This window comes from Sturnira hondurensis, unplaced genomic scaffold, assembly GCF_014824575.4.
Source record: "Sturnira hondurensis isolate 20B ecotype Veracruz unplaced genomic scaffold, ASM1482457v3 Scaffold0000042, whole genome shotgun sequence".
In the NCBI taxonomy this organism is placed as follows: domain Eukaryota; kingdom Metazoa; phylum Chordata; class Mammalia; order Chiroptera; family Phyllostomidae; genus Sturnira; species Sturnira hondurensis.
Window position 1 is genome coordinate 31,625 of NW_028072673.1, and position 13,305 is coordinate 44,929.

Genomic DNA, 13,305 nt, shown 5'->3' on the forward strand with positions numbered 1-13,305 from the left:
ATTTTTAAATTTTTTTTAGATCAAATACTTCTTAGACTTTGATGTTTTAAAATTGAAAGTGGTAAATAATAACCATGATTATTACTTTAATTAAAAAATAGAACAATTTCCTTAAATGGCCTGATTAGGATCTAAAAAAATATTTAACTTTTAAATAGTGATTTTAAATAAAAGAAGTGAATTGCAGACATTTTTTACTAGTCATTTTGAAGATGAATGTTGGGCTGGGATGTAAACGTATGGGATTTTTTTTTGAACAAACATGTCAGAAACTAAAACATCCATGTGTCTTGTTGTTCAATGTTGTCATCTTAGAAACTATATGATAATGCAAATTTTGCAGTCATAACAATCGTTTGTCAAACTTTTAGACTTTCCTTGAGGTTCAGTTTACCTGTTAGGCCTCTTATGAAACCAAGTAATATTTTCAGAGAAACTTCAACCATTACAATTCATTGTGTTTCTAGCATTTATCTCTCTTCGCTATCATCCTATTAATTCTGTGCATAATTTCAGCAAGAAGAAAGCTTTATACCCCTTCTATTTCATTTCATGTCCTAGATTCTTATAAGATTCAGTACCTTTATTTTCAAATGTTTACCTTCTACTTCATGGTTTCCTACACACAGCTAGTAATTCCACGCCCATTAAAGAGGCAGGGGGTTCCTGTACATTTTTTTTCAACTGCCTCCTAATATGTTTAACATATTAGCCATATTATTCTATTAAAAAGGGTACTTCTTACTTCCTCCTTTCTACTTTTAGTAGTACTACTGTTAGATGTTTCTGGAGCACTGTGAGTCAAGCATGGTTCTCAATTTTTTAAAAAAGTATGCCGCACTCCGTGAATGTGTGTGTCACCCTTGCGTAGGGGCCGTGGTAATCTCTGTTCCGTTCCAATTTACCTCTGTGCTGCTGAAGCGAACATAGCCTGTTCTCATTTTAAACAACTGGAATTTGAGAGATTGTGCAAGAAACCATGTCTCCTACCCAGGTTTTGAAACATTGCACAGTACATGAACTCTTAGATATTTCAAAGTCTTTAGGCAGAGTTAAAAGCTGAAACAAATGGAACTACCTGATAATGTAGAAAATATGCCTTAGGTTGCTTTATAGGTTAAATGATTAAAATGTTAATCATGTCTGTCACTGAGATGCTAATGTTTATTTAAAGATTTATATGCTGATGGTCACTTAAATTATTAGGTGTCATGCTTGTTTCAACTTCAAGTTTTTTTCACAGTTGAGCTCTATCCTATTTCAGACATTCTTAGAATATAACAGGTCAAAATGTCATGCCAGTGTGTCAGGGGCAGGATGGTAGGGAATCCAACTGTGGATTTTTTTCCGATAAGTTGGAGAGAATAGAATTTCAACACCTTTTCTATTTGGTAGCCTACATAGGGTTGAATCCCAAGAGAAATTAGATAATATTGAAATGAAAACAGTACATCAATGTATCAGGGATGCTATTAGAGTGATGCTTAGAGAAAATTGTATAGTTTTAACTTATTTTATTAGAGGAAATGTCAATTACCTAAGCTTTCACCTTATGAAGATAGAAAGATATGAGTGATAAAACCCCAAATAAGTAAGAGAAATAAGTAATAAATATAAGTGCACAAATCAACGAGTCAGAACGGGTCAGACTACAGGCCAAATCTGGCTAGTTGCCTTTTTCCATACGGTCCCTAAACTAGAGTCATTTTTAAAAAGTGGATTGTAAAACAAACTGTGCAACAGGGACTGGAAGTGGTTCACAAAACCTAAAATATTCTCTCTCTGGCACTCCACAGAAAATGTTTGTCAGTCCCAGAACTGGAACATAAACAACAGAGAAAAACCAGTGACAAAAGGTGATTCGCTGAAATAACCAGTACAATTGATACATCTTTGGATAGGCACAACACAACAAAGAGGGGACAGAAATTACTAATGAATAAAGGAGGTGACACCACTATTCTGCAGTCAATGAAAAAGTTATTAGTAACCTTATTTCAAAAATTTGCTAACTAGATTAAATGGGAAATGTCCTTGAAATACATTAGTTACCAAAACTGGGTAAAGAAGAGAATACTCAAAATAGCCCGATAACAGTGAAAGAAATTGAATTTATAATTTAAAATCTTCCCTAAAAGAAAACCCCAGGTTTATATGGCTTCACAGGTTCCACTCAGTCATTTTTAAAGAGGGAATCTCACCTAAAATTCCTGCCTTTAAAAAACTGATAAAACCCCTCCAGGCAAAGATGTACACATTCTCTCCCTTGAGCATGCCTGCACCGCCCCACCTTCCTCCTTCAGGCTTGCGTCTGCTTTCTCCTAAGCACTGAGGGCTCCGATGAGACTTGCAACCAGGAAGAGCAGAGGGCCGCTGATCCTGTCTCCAAGGGCCCTCCTTTTGTCTAACCTCAGTGAGGTAAAAAGCACCTCCACCCAGGCTCGCTCCTGTTGCTGTGTTCTTGCTTCTTCCATCCCAAGCCTGCCCTTTATTTCACTGTATTCATCTTTAATAAACGTACTCTCAAAATCATCTGAACTCATGTCTTGAAATCTTTCCTGCACGAAGTCAAAAAGGCACACATTCCAGACCATGCCGCAGCAGACCCAACTTGGTCCCAGTCCCTTGGTGGTGACATGATCATCTATTTGCTCCATTTATTTATGCTTTTTCATTGCCTGATTTTAGTATGCGTCCTGACTGGGGAGCGAACCTGCAGCCTGAGCTTATCAGGACAAGGCTCTATTCAACTGAGCTACTTGGCCAGGCCCTCTTTTAATTTTTAAAGTATATATACTACACACTTACACATATATGACTGTAATTTGTATGTATATGCATAGAAACAACCTATTTTATTTTTATTGAATTATTGGGGTGACATTAAGTTATATAGGTTTAAAATGTGCAACTCTATAATCATCTGTATGTTGCATGGTACATTCACCGCTCAAAGTCAAGTCTATCACCATTTATCTCACCTTCGTCCTCTTTTACCTCCTTCCATCACTTTTCCCTCTAGCAATCACCACACAGTTGTCTGTGTCTGTTTTTTTGTTTCCCTTAATCTCTTCACTTTTTTTCCACCCAGCCCTTCAACCTTAGAGTGGGCTTTGAATCTGATTTTAATTTCGTCCTCATCCTTATTCCCTATTCTCTGCAGCCCATATATATTCTTCGTATAGATAAAAGTTAGATATGTACATTTCCTTTTAATTAAATTCATTTGTCGGGCTTTATTCTCAAGAACAGTTGTGGAGGAGGGCACAAATTAATCGACAAGGACTCATCAAAGCACTATTTTAGTAGCATTAAAGTGAACATAAGCTAAATTGCTAACAGAAAAAAAAGCTCTAGAAAAAAATATTTATTCCCAAACCATGATCTTATTCAATATTTCACCTCCTGTCCTCTCTTCACACACACCGGTATTCATGACCAGGAATGGGACTATCAGATTTATTTTTAGAATTACACACACACACACACACACCCCACGGCATCCATAGTTATTCTCTTTATTATGAAATTCCATTTAGTTTGGATTTTCCCCCCATCCTCTTGCTTATCTGTTATTTATAGAAGGTAACTTATAAATAATCTACTGATATACTGATATAACGAATAGGCATTACCTTTGTGTAAGGGGAAAATTTTAACGAAGAATTTGCATCCCTCTGGATCCGTATTTGCCTATGGCAAAAAGATTGTTTTCTTTTCCTTTCTCCTTTTCACTTAAACCACAAGAGTGAGGTACATTTGCGACTCTCACTACCGGGGAAAGGCGCTGGGGAGCCTGCAGCAGGCTCGCTGGAGGGCTCCCTCCCTGCCTTGCAGAGAGCATGCTGGGAAGTGTAGGTCGCATGAGGTCGCATGCACAGATGCACCTCTTGTTTTGCGGGATCTGGATACCCTGATAGTGGTTTTTTAAAAAGGATTTAATTAATTTATTTTTTTAGAGAGAGGGGAAGCGAGAGGACCATCCATTGGTTACCTCACGCACGTCCCCAGCTGCAGACCTGGCCTTTAACCCAGACATATGTCCTAACTGCGAATTGGAAGGGCTAATTTGCCAGACGATGTACAACCCACTTTCTGAGGAGCTGGTGAGTTCATTCTTTCACTGACCCTTGCACTTGAGTGAGAGTTGGGGAGTAGCTGTGCTCGGGACTGTCCCCATCCTGGGAGATGGGGCTGAGTGGGAGGGGCCTGAGAGAGCGCTTTGGCCGGTTAGGTGGAGGGAGGGGGAGGAGCGGGGAAGAAAGGCAGAGATTAGGGGGTGGGGTTTGGTTTACGTGGGAGTAGAGTGCAGAGTGGTCACGTGAACCCCGCATACAGGTTATGCAGGCTTAGGGCTGTCTCAGTGTTGGAGGGAGTTGGAGTCCTGGCTGTCCATCCCAGACTTAAGGGTCAGGGGTTTGGGCGCTCTCTTCTGGTCTCGGGGGCGGGGAGAGTAGACAGAGCTTGGGGCTTTTGGGCCTTTGGCTGTGATGGGATCAGTTGGACAGATAGATACTCGAAGAGGAGGGCCTGCCCCTCCAGACGTTGGTAGGGAATTGCAGAAAAACTGAACTTAGGAATTTAGTGGTGCTAGAATTTAGGTCTCTTGGTACCCAGTTCGGTTTCCTTCAAAATGCCCCCTAGAGGTAGCTTTTTGTTTGGCTTGTAGGTAAATTTCTGAAACCTCTTCTGTACAGAACTGTGGAATTGGTTCTCTACTTTCTGTGGGTAATTAGCAGTTGATCTGTGTTCTTTGACATAGCATTTGTGAATGCACCTTGAAACACTTAAAATACTTTACAAGTGTTACTTGTGATTTTTATTAATGAACGTGGAGGAGACTGGTATCCTTGATGTCCCCACCGAGGGACACCAGAGGGCCAGGCCGGAGGGCCATTCCAAAGGGCCACGCTCCGGAGTTAACCCTGGGTCTGGATTGCCAGATCAGAGCTGTGCCCCTGAACACTGCAGGGGCCACGGAGACAGGGTCCGAGTTCCAGACGGCACAGTCAGCAGCCTTTCCTGTTGTGCTCTGCAGGGAAGGAGCGTGACCCTAGACTCCCTAAGACCTTATTTTTAGGGAGGGTGTGGGTTACATCCAGGTAGTCAGGCAGGGTTCCCGTAAAGACAGTCCTCATTTCTCCAGGCCCCATTCCTCTTACAGCTCTGCCTTCCCAGGTCTCTACTTGGTTAGATAAGATGGCCTAAAGGAAATCGTACACCTGGTTGACCTAACCTTCAAGCAGACAATGCTGTAAAAATAGTGGCTTCTCTGGTATTTATTATAAGTTTTATTACTGACCTCTTCTTCCAACGCTGCACACTCTGTGTTTGGAACTTTAATAGCTTTGCAACAGAAATTCTGTATCCGTTCCCTATAATTTAAGTGAAAAACATCCAAATAAAGGCTTTATTATTAACAGACCAGATAGCACCAGAAATTATATGACTATTATGATTATCAAAATATCTTAACTTTTTAGAGCTAGGTTACACTCAAAGTCCTAGCGTAAGTGCTGGCACTTTTGTGGGAAAATAAATCACTTTGGAAACTCAGACTTCAGTGTATCTCCAGTAATTTAAAATTAAGTGAAATGTTTTAAATTTGTGAATGTGTAATTACTGTTTTGATGATTCATTTTCTTGAGAATGGTAATTGTATAAAATTGCTATTGCAGCTTTATTTTCAATATAATGTGCCTGTAAAACCATTTTTCTCCCTTGTAAAAAGACATTGTAGATCATTGAATGTTTGATTATAGAAAAGTCATTAGTTTTTTGTTACACATTTTGTTAGTCTGTTTTTTGTTGCCTATTGTGTTTTAATATTGTTCCTGAAAATAGTTGATGCTATGTTATGTATAACTTTTCTAATAAAAGTTGTGTTACAAGCTGTAAAAAAAAAAAAAGAAGAAGGGGCTGACCATTGGCCCCTGGCTGCATTGTTGTCAGTCAGCAAAGCTCTTCTGGGTGAAAGATTTGTATCTTAAGCTGGGATTGACTTCTAGTTATCACCTGAAGATGGAAAAATCACATGTTGTTACATACCCCTTGAAAGTCTCTTAAATTGCTCTTAATTTATATGCAGAGGTTACATGTCTACACTATCCAGTAATACATGTATAAATGTATCCACATTTGTTCTAAGCCAGTTGTCCCTAGATCATTTATTGAATTTCCATCCTTCCCCAGATGTTTCAAGTGCCATGTTTATCATCTATTAAATCCATATAAAAGTAAGGACCCCTTTCTAGACTCCTCGTTGTTTTACTGTTCTTTCCGTCTGTGCTTGTGTCAGTACCACTGCGTTTTAATACACGTAGATGTATAGTGCTCTGATATACAGTGTAGAGAAATCCCTCCTCATCCTCATCTTTTTTCTTGTTCACAAATACATCTAGTTGGGGGATGTGTTAGTTTCATAGGGCTGCAGTAACGCAATACCACAAACTGGGGGGCCCACCACACCAGCAACTTCTTGTCACTCGGTTCTGCAGGACAGAAGGCTGAAACTCAGGAGTCTGCATGGCCGGGCTGGCAGTGTTTAGCATTCCTTGGTTATACAGAGGCTGCATAACCTTAATCTTTGCTTTCATCGTTGCACGGTATTCTCCCTGTGTGTTTCTGGGTCACCACATGACCATCTTATAAGGACACCGGTCACATTGGAGTAGGGTGGCACTCCATCCAGCATTATTAGTTAATAATCTTAACTAATTATATCTGCAGTGACCCTATTTCCATGTAAGGCCACATTCTGAAGTACTGAGGATAGGACTTCAAGTTTTTAAAAAATTTTTGGCCAGGGCACATTTAACTCACAACAGGAGAGAACTGGCATCTCTACGTCTTCTCATCCCCAAACGGACTTTCCCTTGGTTTTCTCCAGCTGTCCAGAGTCAGCAGTGCTGCTGTCTTGCAGTGACTGTGCCCAGTGCTTAGACTGCTTTCCGATTGTTTTCTGTCTTTGACGTCCCGAAGTTTGACTGTGATATCCTAGGTGGGAATTTCTTGGTATTTAGCTTTCTTACGATTTGGGGCTTCTTGAATGTCTGTCATCAGTTGGGGAAATTTGCTACCCGAATTCCTTCAAATATTGCACCCTGACTGTTCACTCCCTCTGCTTTGAGACTCCAGTTATGCAGATGTTAGACCTTTTGAGCAGATCTCATAGATGTCTTATGTTCTAATCTTTCTTTATGAAAAATATACAGGAAGAGAACCGTATACATTGCTTCATCAGGAAGTGAAACATGAAACAAGGCTAAAAGGGGCCCAAAGGAAAACAATGGTTGGAGGATAATGGTCGAGGTAAACAGGAGATTAATTGAAATATAGTGAGGTATCTTTTTGTTTTTATTGATAAGCTTTTTACTAGAATAGTTCTAGATTTACAGAAAAATTGCGGAGATGGTGCCGAGAGCTCCCACACAGCCCACAGCCAGTTTTCCTTATTGTGGTGTGATTTGCAATGAGAAATATACAGGGTGGGGCAAAAGTAGGTTTCCAGTGTGAGTTCATGAAACAGTTTATGCCTGGGTTATTCGTTATTGTATTTTTTTCCACTGAACAACTGTGTATTTTGCCTTCCACACGGAGCTCCTAACACCCTTGGAATTTTCTAGTTGAAGAAAACAAGAGGGGAGTCTTTTGCTCTGTTGATGAGGCGGCTTTGAGACTGCACCTAAGGGCGGAGACTGGTTGTTAGAACTAACCCGGTGATTAGAGAGCTGGAACTCTAACTTTCAGTCCCACCCCCCTGAGCTCCAGGGAGGGTGGAGGGGCTGGAGGTCCAGTGCCATCAGCAATGGCCAGTGATTGAATTAGTCTTGCCCGTGTAGTGAAGCCTCTGCAGAAATCCTTAAAAGGAGGGAGTTTGGAGAATTTTCTGGGTGGGTGACAACATGGAGATTTGGGAAGAGTGGCTAGCCTGGAGAGGGCATGGAAGCTCCGTGCCCTTTCCCATACCTTGCCCTGTGCATCTCTTCCATCTGACTGATCCTGTTACCTGTACTTTGCCATGTCTAATGCAGACTTTCTTGCCCAAATTTTTGAGGGAAAAATAAGAATGCACGTTATACATGGGTATAATGATTACATGCCATGGACATAATAATCTCATGTATGATGTGCACAAAAACATGGGTGTGCATTACAAATGGCATTAAGGGATTTAGTCCTTTATGATCTTTTACGTGCTCTGGGAAGGAAAACCAACAAGAAACCCAACTTTAATCCTAATTTTGCTTGGCAAGAATAAATTATACCAGAGGGAGTGATGCAAATGTGTAATGCTCTTAGATAACACTATTAGGAGTTCCAGCTCCACCGTAGCTCTCTCCCTGCTTATCAAGATAAGCAGGTCTAGCCAGTACTTGGTGCCAGTCTCTTTCCTCCAAGATTATATATGAAATAGGAAAGACTTACTGTTTGTATCTTAACTTTTTCCCCCTATGTCTTAATACTATCACTTTTTAATTTTTTTCCTCACCCAAGGACATGCTTATTGACCTTAGAGGGGGAAAGAGGGAGAGAGAGAGGGAGAGAAACATCAATGTGAGAGAGAAACATTGATTGGTTGCTTCTCACATGTGCCTACTGGGGCAGAACTTGAAACCTAGGCATGTGCCTTGACTGGGAATCGAACCCTCAGCCTTTTGGTTTATGGGATGATGCTCCAAAAACTGAGCCACACTGGCCAGGGCACCATCACTTTATTTTTTGGTTGATCCACTTTTCTTTATGTGTATTGCTACCATCAGGGAATAGGGTTATAACCATGCTCATTTATGTATTACCTACTTATATCCTTATAGTTTCTGTTTCTGGAGTTTATGTTTTATATCTCTATATCTGTGTCTATTTATAGATATCTATCGATAGATAGATATTTCTTATTTTCAGTGTATTTGTAGGGAAACCTTAGTATTGCTCCTGTATATGCTCAGCAGTAGGCACCAAATAATGTATTTTTGGACACTGTTGATCTTAGAACCTTGAATTCAAAGTTTCTAACTCTCCACTTTGTCATTTCAGTTGAGAGTTTTTCTGTTTCTTTCAAAAATGTTTGCACAAATGATCCCTTAGTGAGTAGGTATTTATTTGATGTTTTAGGAAATAGCACTGAAAGTTGTGCCAGTGGACTTTGCCTTGTAGGAATGAGAGGAATCAGACCATTTTCAGGCAAGGTACAGAGATGGGGTAAGAACTGCCGGATAAGGAAGAACTCATTGCACAAGCACAGCTTTATAATCAGTACAAATTGCCAGATTGCAGTGTCTTTTTCCTCAAATGCTACATACAGTGTGTTGGGGTTATGGGATTTACAATTGCTGATCTGAGGCTGGGCTTTGAGTTTAGGGACCAGAGATTTAAAATTTTGTTTGTGCACAGATTCCTTTCCTTCCCTCCCCTCTCTTCCCTTCCCTTTCTTTTTCTTTCTTTCACTAAACAGGCAATAGCACTTTTCTTTATAACATTGTAAGTAGATAATTGTGTAACCTTAACAGTATCAACATTTCTATGTCTCAGAATGGCTAGAGATGACTTAAGACACAATTCTGTAATCTATTATAAACACTCAAATCCATATCCTTCACCGAGATTAGGATGTCAGCTTTTAAATCAGATGTTATCTTACAAGTAGGAAGAACCATATTAATAAATCACAGAACCTTGGGGTGGTGACAACACAATACAGTGTACGGATTATGTGTTACAGAATTGTGTACCTGAAACCTGCACAATTTTATCAACCAGAGTCACCCCAATAAATTCAATAAAGAGGGGAGAGTAATAAATGATTACTATTAAAAAATAGATAACAGAAAAAATGAAGAAATGTCACAAAATACTTGGTCAAGAAAGAGTCAGATAGCAAAGTAACAAGCAAGTAGCTAGAAGTCCTTGTAAAGAACAGCCCCTCTGTGTGTGGTGGAGGTGTTACGGACAAGGTCAAGTACTAGGAGGTAGCTTTGGAAATGTTGGTTAGAGCCCCTTTTCTTTGTAGGAAACTGAGTTCATTCCTGAGAATGACATCAGCTTCACTTCTATGGGTCCTTATCCATCTTCCCACCTTTCCGTGGCCTCAGGGGAGGAGGTGCCCTCTTCCATTGTCAGTTCGTGTTTCCACCTGTCCCCCAGATTCCATTCTTCTCCACTTGTTTCAGGACCTTGATTTAAGGATTTTTTTTTCATGATTCAATCACTTTCTGTTCTAATTTCAGACATTCAAAAGTTTTTCTTGCTTTAAAGAGAGCATATTGCCCAATAATTTAATTTTTATTTCTTTTAATTTTATTCTTTCCTCTCAGCACCAATTTTCATACCTGTAGCTAACTGCCTTAATTCCTGTTCTGTTTCAGTCTTTGATGTTAGAGTCTTATTTTCTATCTTTTTTTTTTACTAGAAGTACTTTGAAAAGACTCACAGATTCTTTCTTGATAGCAACCTGTTCTGTAGTCCTTTCTGTATTCAAACTTTCTGCTCCATTGGGTATTTTGTCTCTGCTTGTGTGACATCACTATAGTCTTTTCTGTTCTAATCTCTTTCCAAGTGCTTTTTCCTGAGCTTTACTTTCTCCCTAACACATATGCATATACTTTCAAGATTTATATTCTACTCATTTATTTTTTAATCTTAATTAGTTTATTGTGATGTCCTCAAGTAGTCTTTGCCTGTCATTAATTCCCTGATATATTTGTCCAGTCCTATATTTCATTTTCATTCTGTCCCCAAAGTTTCCCCAGCCTCTAGTCTCTCTCCACTGAATGTCCTACTTCATTTTAAATCACTTGAAACTCAATATGAAAAATGAAAAATGAAATCAGCTGTCCCTAAGTAGCCCCTTGGCCCTTGTTCAATATTTCTACCATTAGTACCACTATTAGTTCCAGTCTGTTTGATTAGACAGCATTCTATCTTTATGAATCACATTTTGTAAGAATTGTCTATAATCAATGTCAGTATATTTTGTTTCTTTCTTCCTTTTTATGTTTTAGATTTGCTCCTGTACTAAATTCTTACTAGTAATTTCCCAATCCAGGCCCTCATAATTTAGGTTATACTTTCTTCCTGAATTTGATAATCTTATTCTTGCATTATTCACTTTAGATTAAATTAATAAGCATCTTCACCTAAAACATCACATATTTATGTTATTACTATAACAGAAAACTTCATTTTTTATCTCCCATGATACAGCATTGAATGGCTGTTTAGTTGTCAGAGTTTTATTGTTCAATTCCATTTCTTTTTTCTTTTCTTATTTTTTCCTTCACTTTACAAATACTTATGTTTGAGTTAGTGTCACTAACTTGTCCCATCCTGTACTTTTCTGTATCTTTGAGTAAATTGTGCATTTTGTCTCAGTAGCTGCTGTTTCTTTTTCTATTCCTATCTATGTAATCCTTCTTTAAACTTACATATAAATCAGGACTTACCCTGTATAACCTTTGGTTTTATACCCATCACTGGTTTATTTTTATTATATATTTTTCCATAATGGATGAGTAAGTTTTATTATCCCTTTTTGCATTTCAGAGGAAAGAGGTATTGTCTTCCACTTAATTTGGGACCCTATGTCCAAAGTCAGAGAATCAACTCCAACATAGAACACTGCTGAAAAAACGAGTAGTGCCATGGCTTGACACTAGAAAAATTTCAAATGATGATTTCTGAAATTTTGCATGAGAAAACTTGAATTTGATAACTAGTTTGAGAAACACTAGTAGAACAAAATTACAGGGAAACTCAATTCAAGAGAAAGATCACAGCCCTGGCTGGTGTAGTTCAGTGGATTGAGTGCGGGCCTGGAAACCAAAGGGACATGGTTCAATTCCCAGTCAGGGCACATGCCAGTTCCCAGCAGGGGATGCATGAGAGGCAACCATACACTGATACTTCTCTGGCTCTCTCCTTCCCTTCCCCTCTAAAGATAAATAAAGAAAATCTTTTTTTTTTAAAAAAAGAGAGCGATTATGAATATACTTTGGGGGAAATATTTAATCTGAGCTCAAATCTTTTTAAACAACTGGGAGTTTCTAGAAGATAAAGATTTCATAATGGTGACACAAATGGTAGGAGCCTAAAGCATAAGTCTGCTTCAACTGATTTTTTAAAAGACAATTTGTAAATGAGAACTAATTTATTAGATATAAGTAAGGATGCATTTATGTCTAAAATCTTACTTATTCTACAAACGATTTAAAAGTGAGGCCATAGTTAAGTAGTCATGGAATCTGAGAAAATTTGTGTGAGAGAGAGACATGTATATAAACGATGTGGTAAAGTCTTCAGCTGGAACAGTAACCTTATCCAGCATCAAAGAATGCATACTGGAGAGAAACCTTATGAATGTCGTGAATGTGGGAAAGCTTTCAGCCACATTTCAGCCCTCACTCAGCATCACAGAATCCATACTGGAAAGAAACCGTATGCATGCACTGAATGTGGAAAAACCTTCAGCTGGAACACCCATCTTATTGAGCATCGGGGAATTCATTCTTGGGAGAAATCCTACCAGTGTAAGGAATATCAGAAAGGTTTTTTGCCACAGCACATCACTAATTTGACATCAAAGAACTCACACAGGAAAAAGGCCCTATGAATGTAATAAATGTGGAAAAGCCTTTAGCCATACCCCAGCCTTCATTGAACACCAGAGAATTCATACTTCAGAGAAACCCTATGAGTGTAACGAATGTGGAAAGGCCTTCAACCGGAACACACATCCTATTCAACACCAGAGAACTCACACTGGAGAGAAACCTTATGTCTGTAAGGGATGTGGAAAACCTTCAGCCGAAGTACACACCTTGCCGAACATCTAAAAATCCATTCTCGTGAGAAACCCTATTGATTTAATGAATGTCAAAAACTATTTGGCTATAAAGCATCACTAATTTGACATCAGAGAACTCATACAGGAGAGAAACCCTACCAATGTAATGAATGTGGGAAATCTTTCAGTTTAAGATTAGCCCTTACTAAATATAAGCAAATGCATACTGGGGAGAAAATTTGTTAATGTAATTAATGCGTAATAGGTTTGTTCATTCATTTGTCATAGTGCATCTTTAATCCAACATCAGGGAACTCATTTCAGAAATGAAACCCTATCAGAGTAATAAATTGTGGAAACCTGTAGCCATAGGTCTTCCCTTATACCTGAGCACTCACAGAGGTAAGGAACCCTAGGATTGTTATGCCAGAAAAACTTTACACAGAATGAGTATTCTGTGTAAAGTTTAAAAACACTCAATATTATAATATGTGTACTGAGAAGAAATACTTCCTGCAATTAAT

The 13,305-nt window shown here is 38.9% G+C and overlaps 1 protein-coding gene and 1 non-coding gene across 2 annotated transcripts; one reads left to right on the forward strand and one right to left on the reverse strand.

Moving 5' to 3' along the window:
* Positions 1-826: 826 nt before the first annotated feature.
* LOC118985517 (U6 spliceosomal RNA) lies at positions 827-931 on the reverse strand. Its single transcript, XR_005066140.1, has one exon. It is a non-coding gene; the product is annotated as a U6 spliceosomal RNA (small nuclear RNA).
* Positions 932-12,068: 11,137 nt separating this feature from the next.
* On the forward strand, positions 12,069-12,720 carry LOC118985322 (zinc finger protein 883-like). The gene has a single exon (XM_037043825.1). The coding sequence runs from the start codon at positions 12,233-12,235 to the stop codon at positions 12,605-12,607; it is 375 nt and encodes a 124-aa protein (XP_036899720.1). The 5' UTR covers positions 12,069-12,232; the 3' UTR covers positions 12,608-12,720.
* Positions 12,721-13,305: the final 585 nt, after the last annotated feature.

Excerpts from the sequence above, each read along its gene's own strand:
- LOC118985322 (XM_037043825.1), top strand. The coding sequence starts at position 12,233 with ATGGAATCTGAGAAAATTTGTGTGAGAGAGAGACATGTATATAAACGA.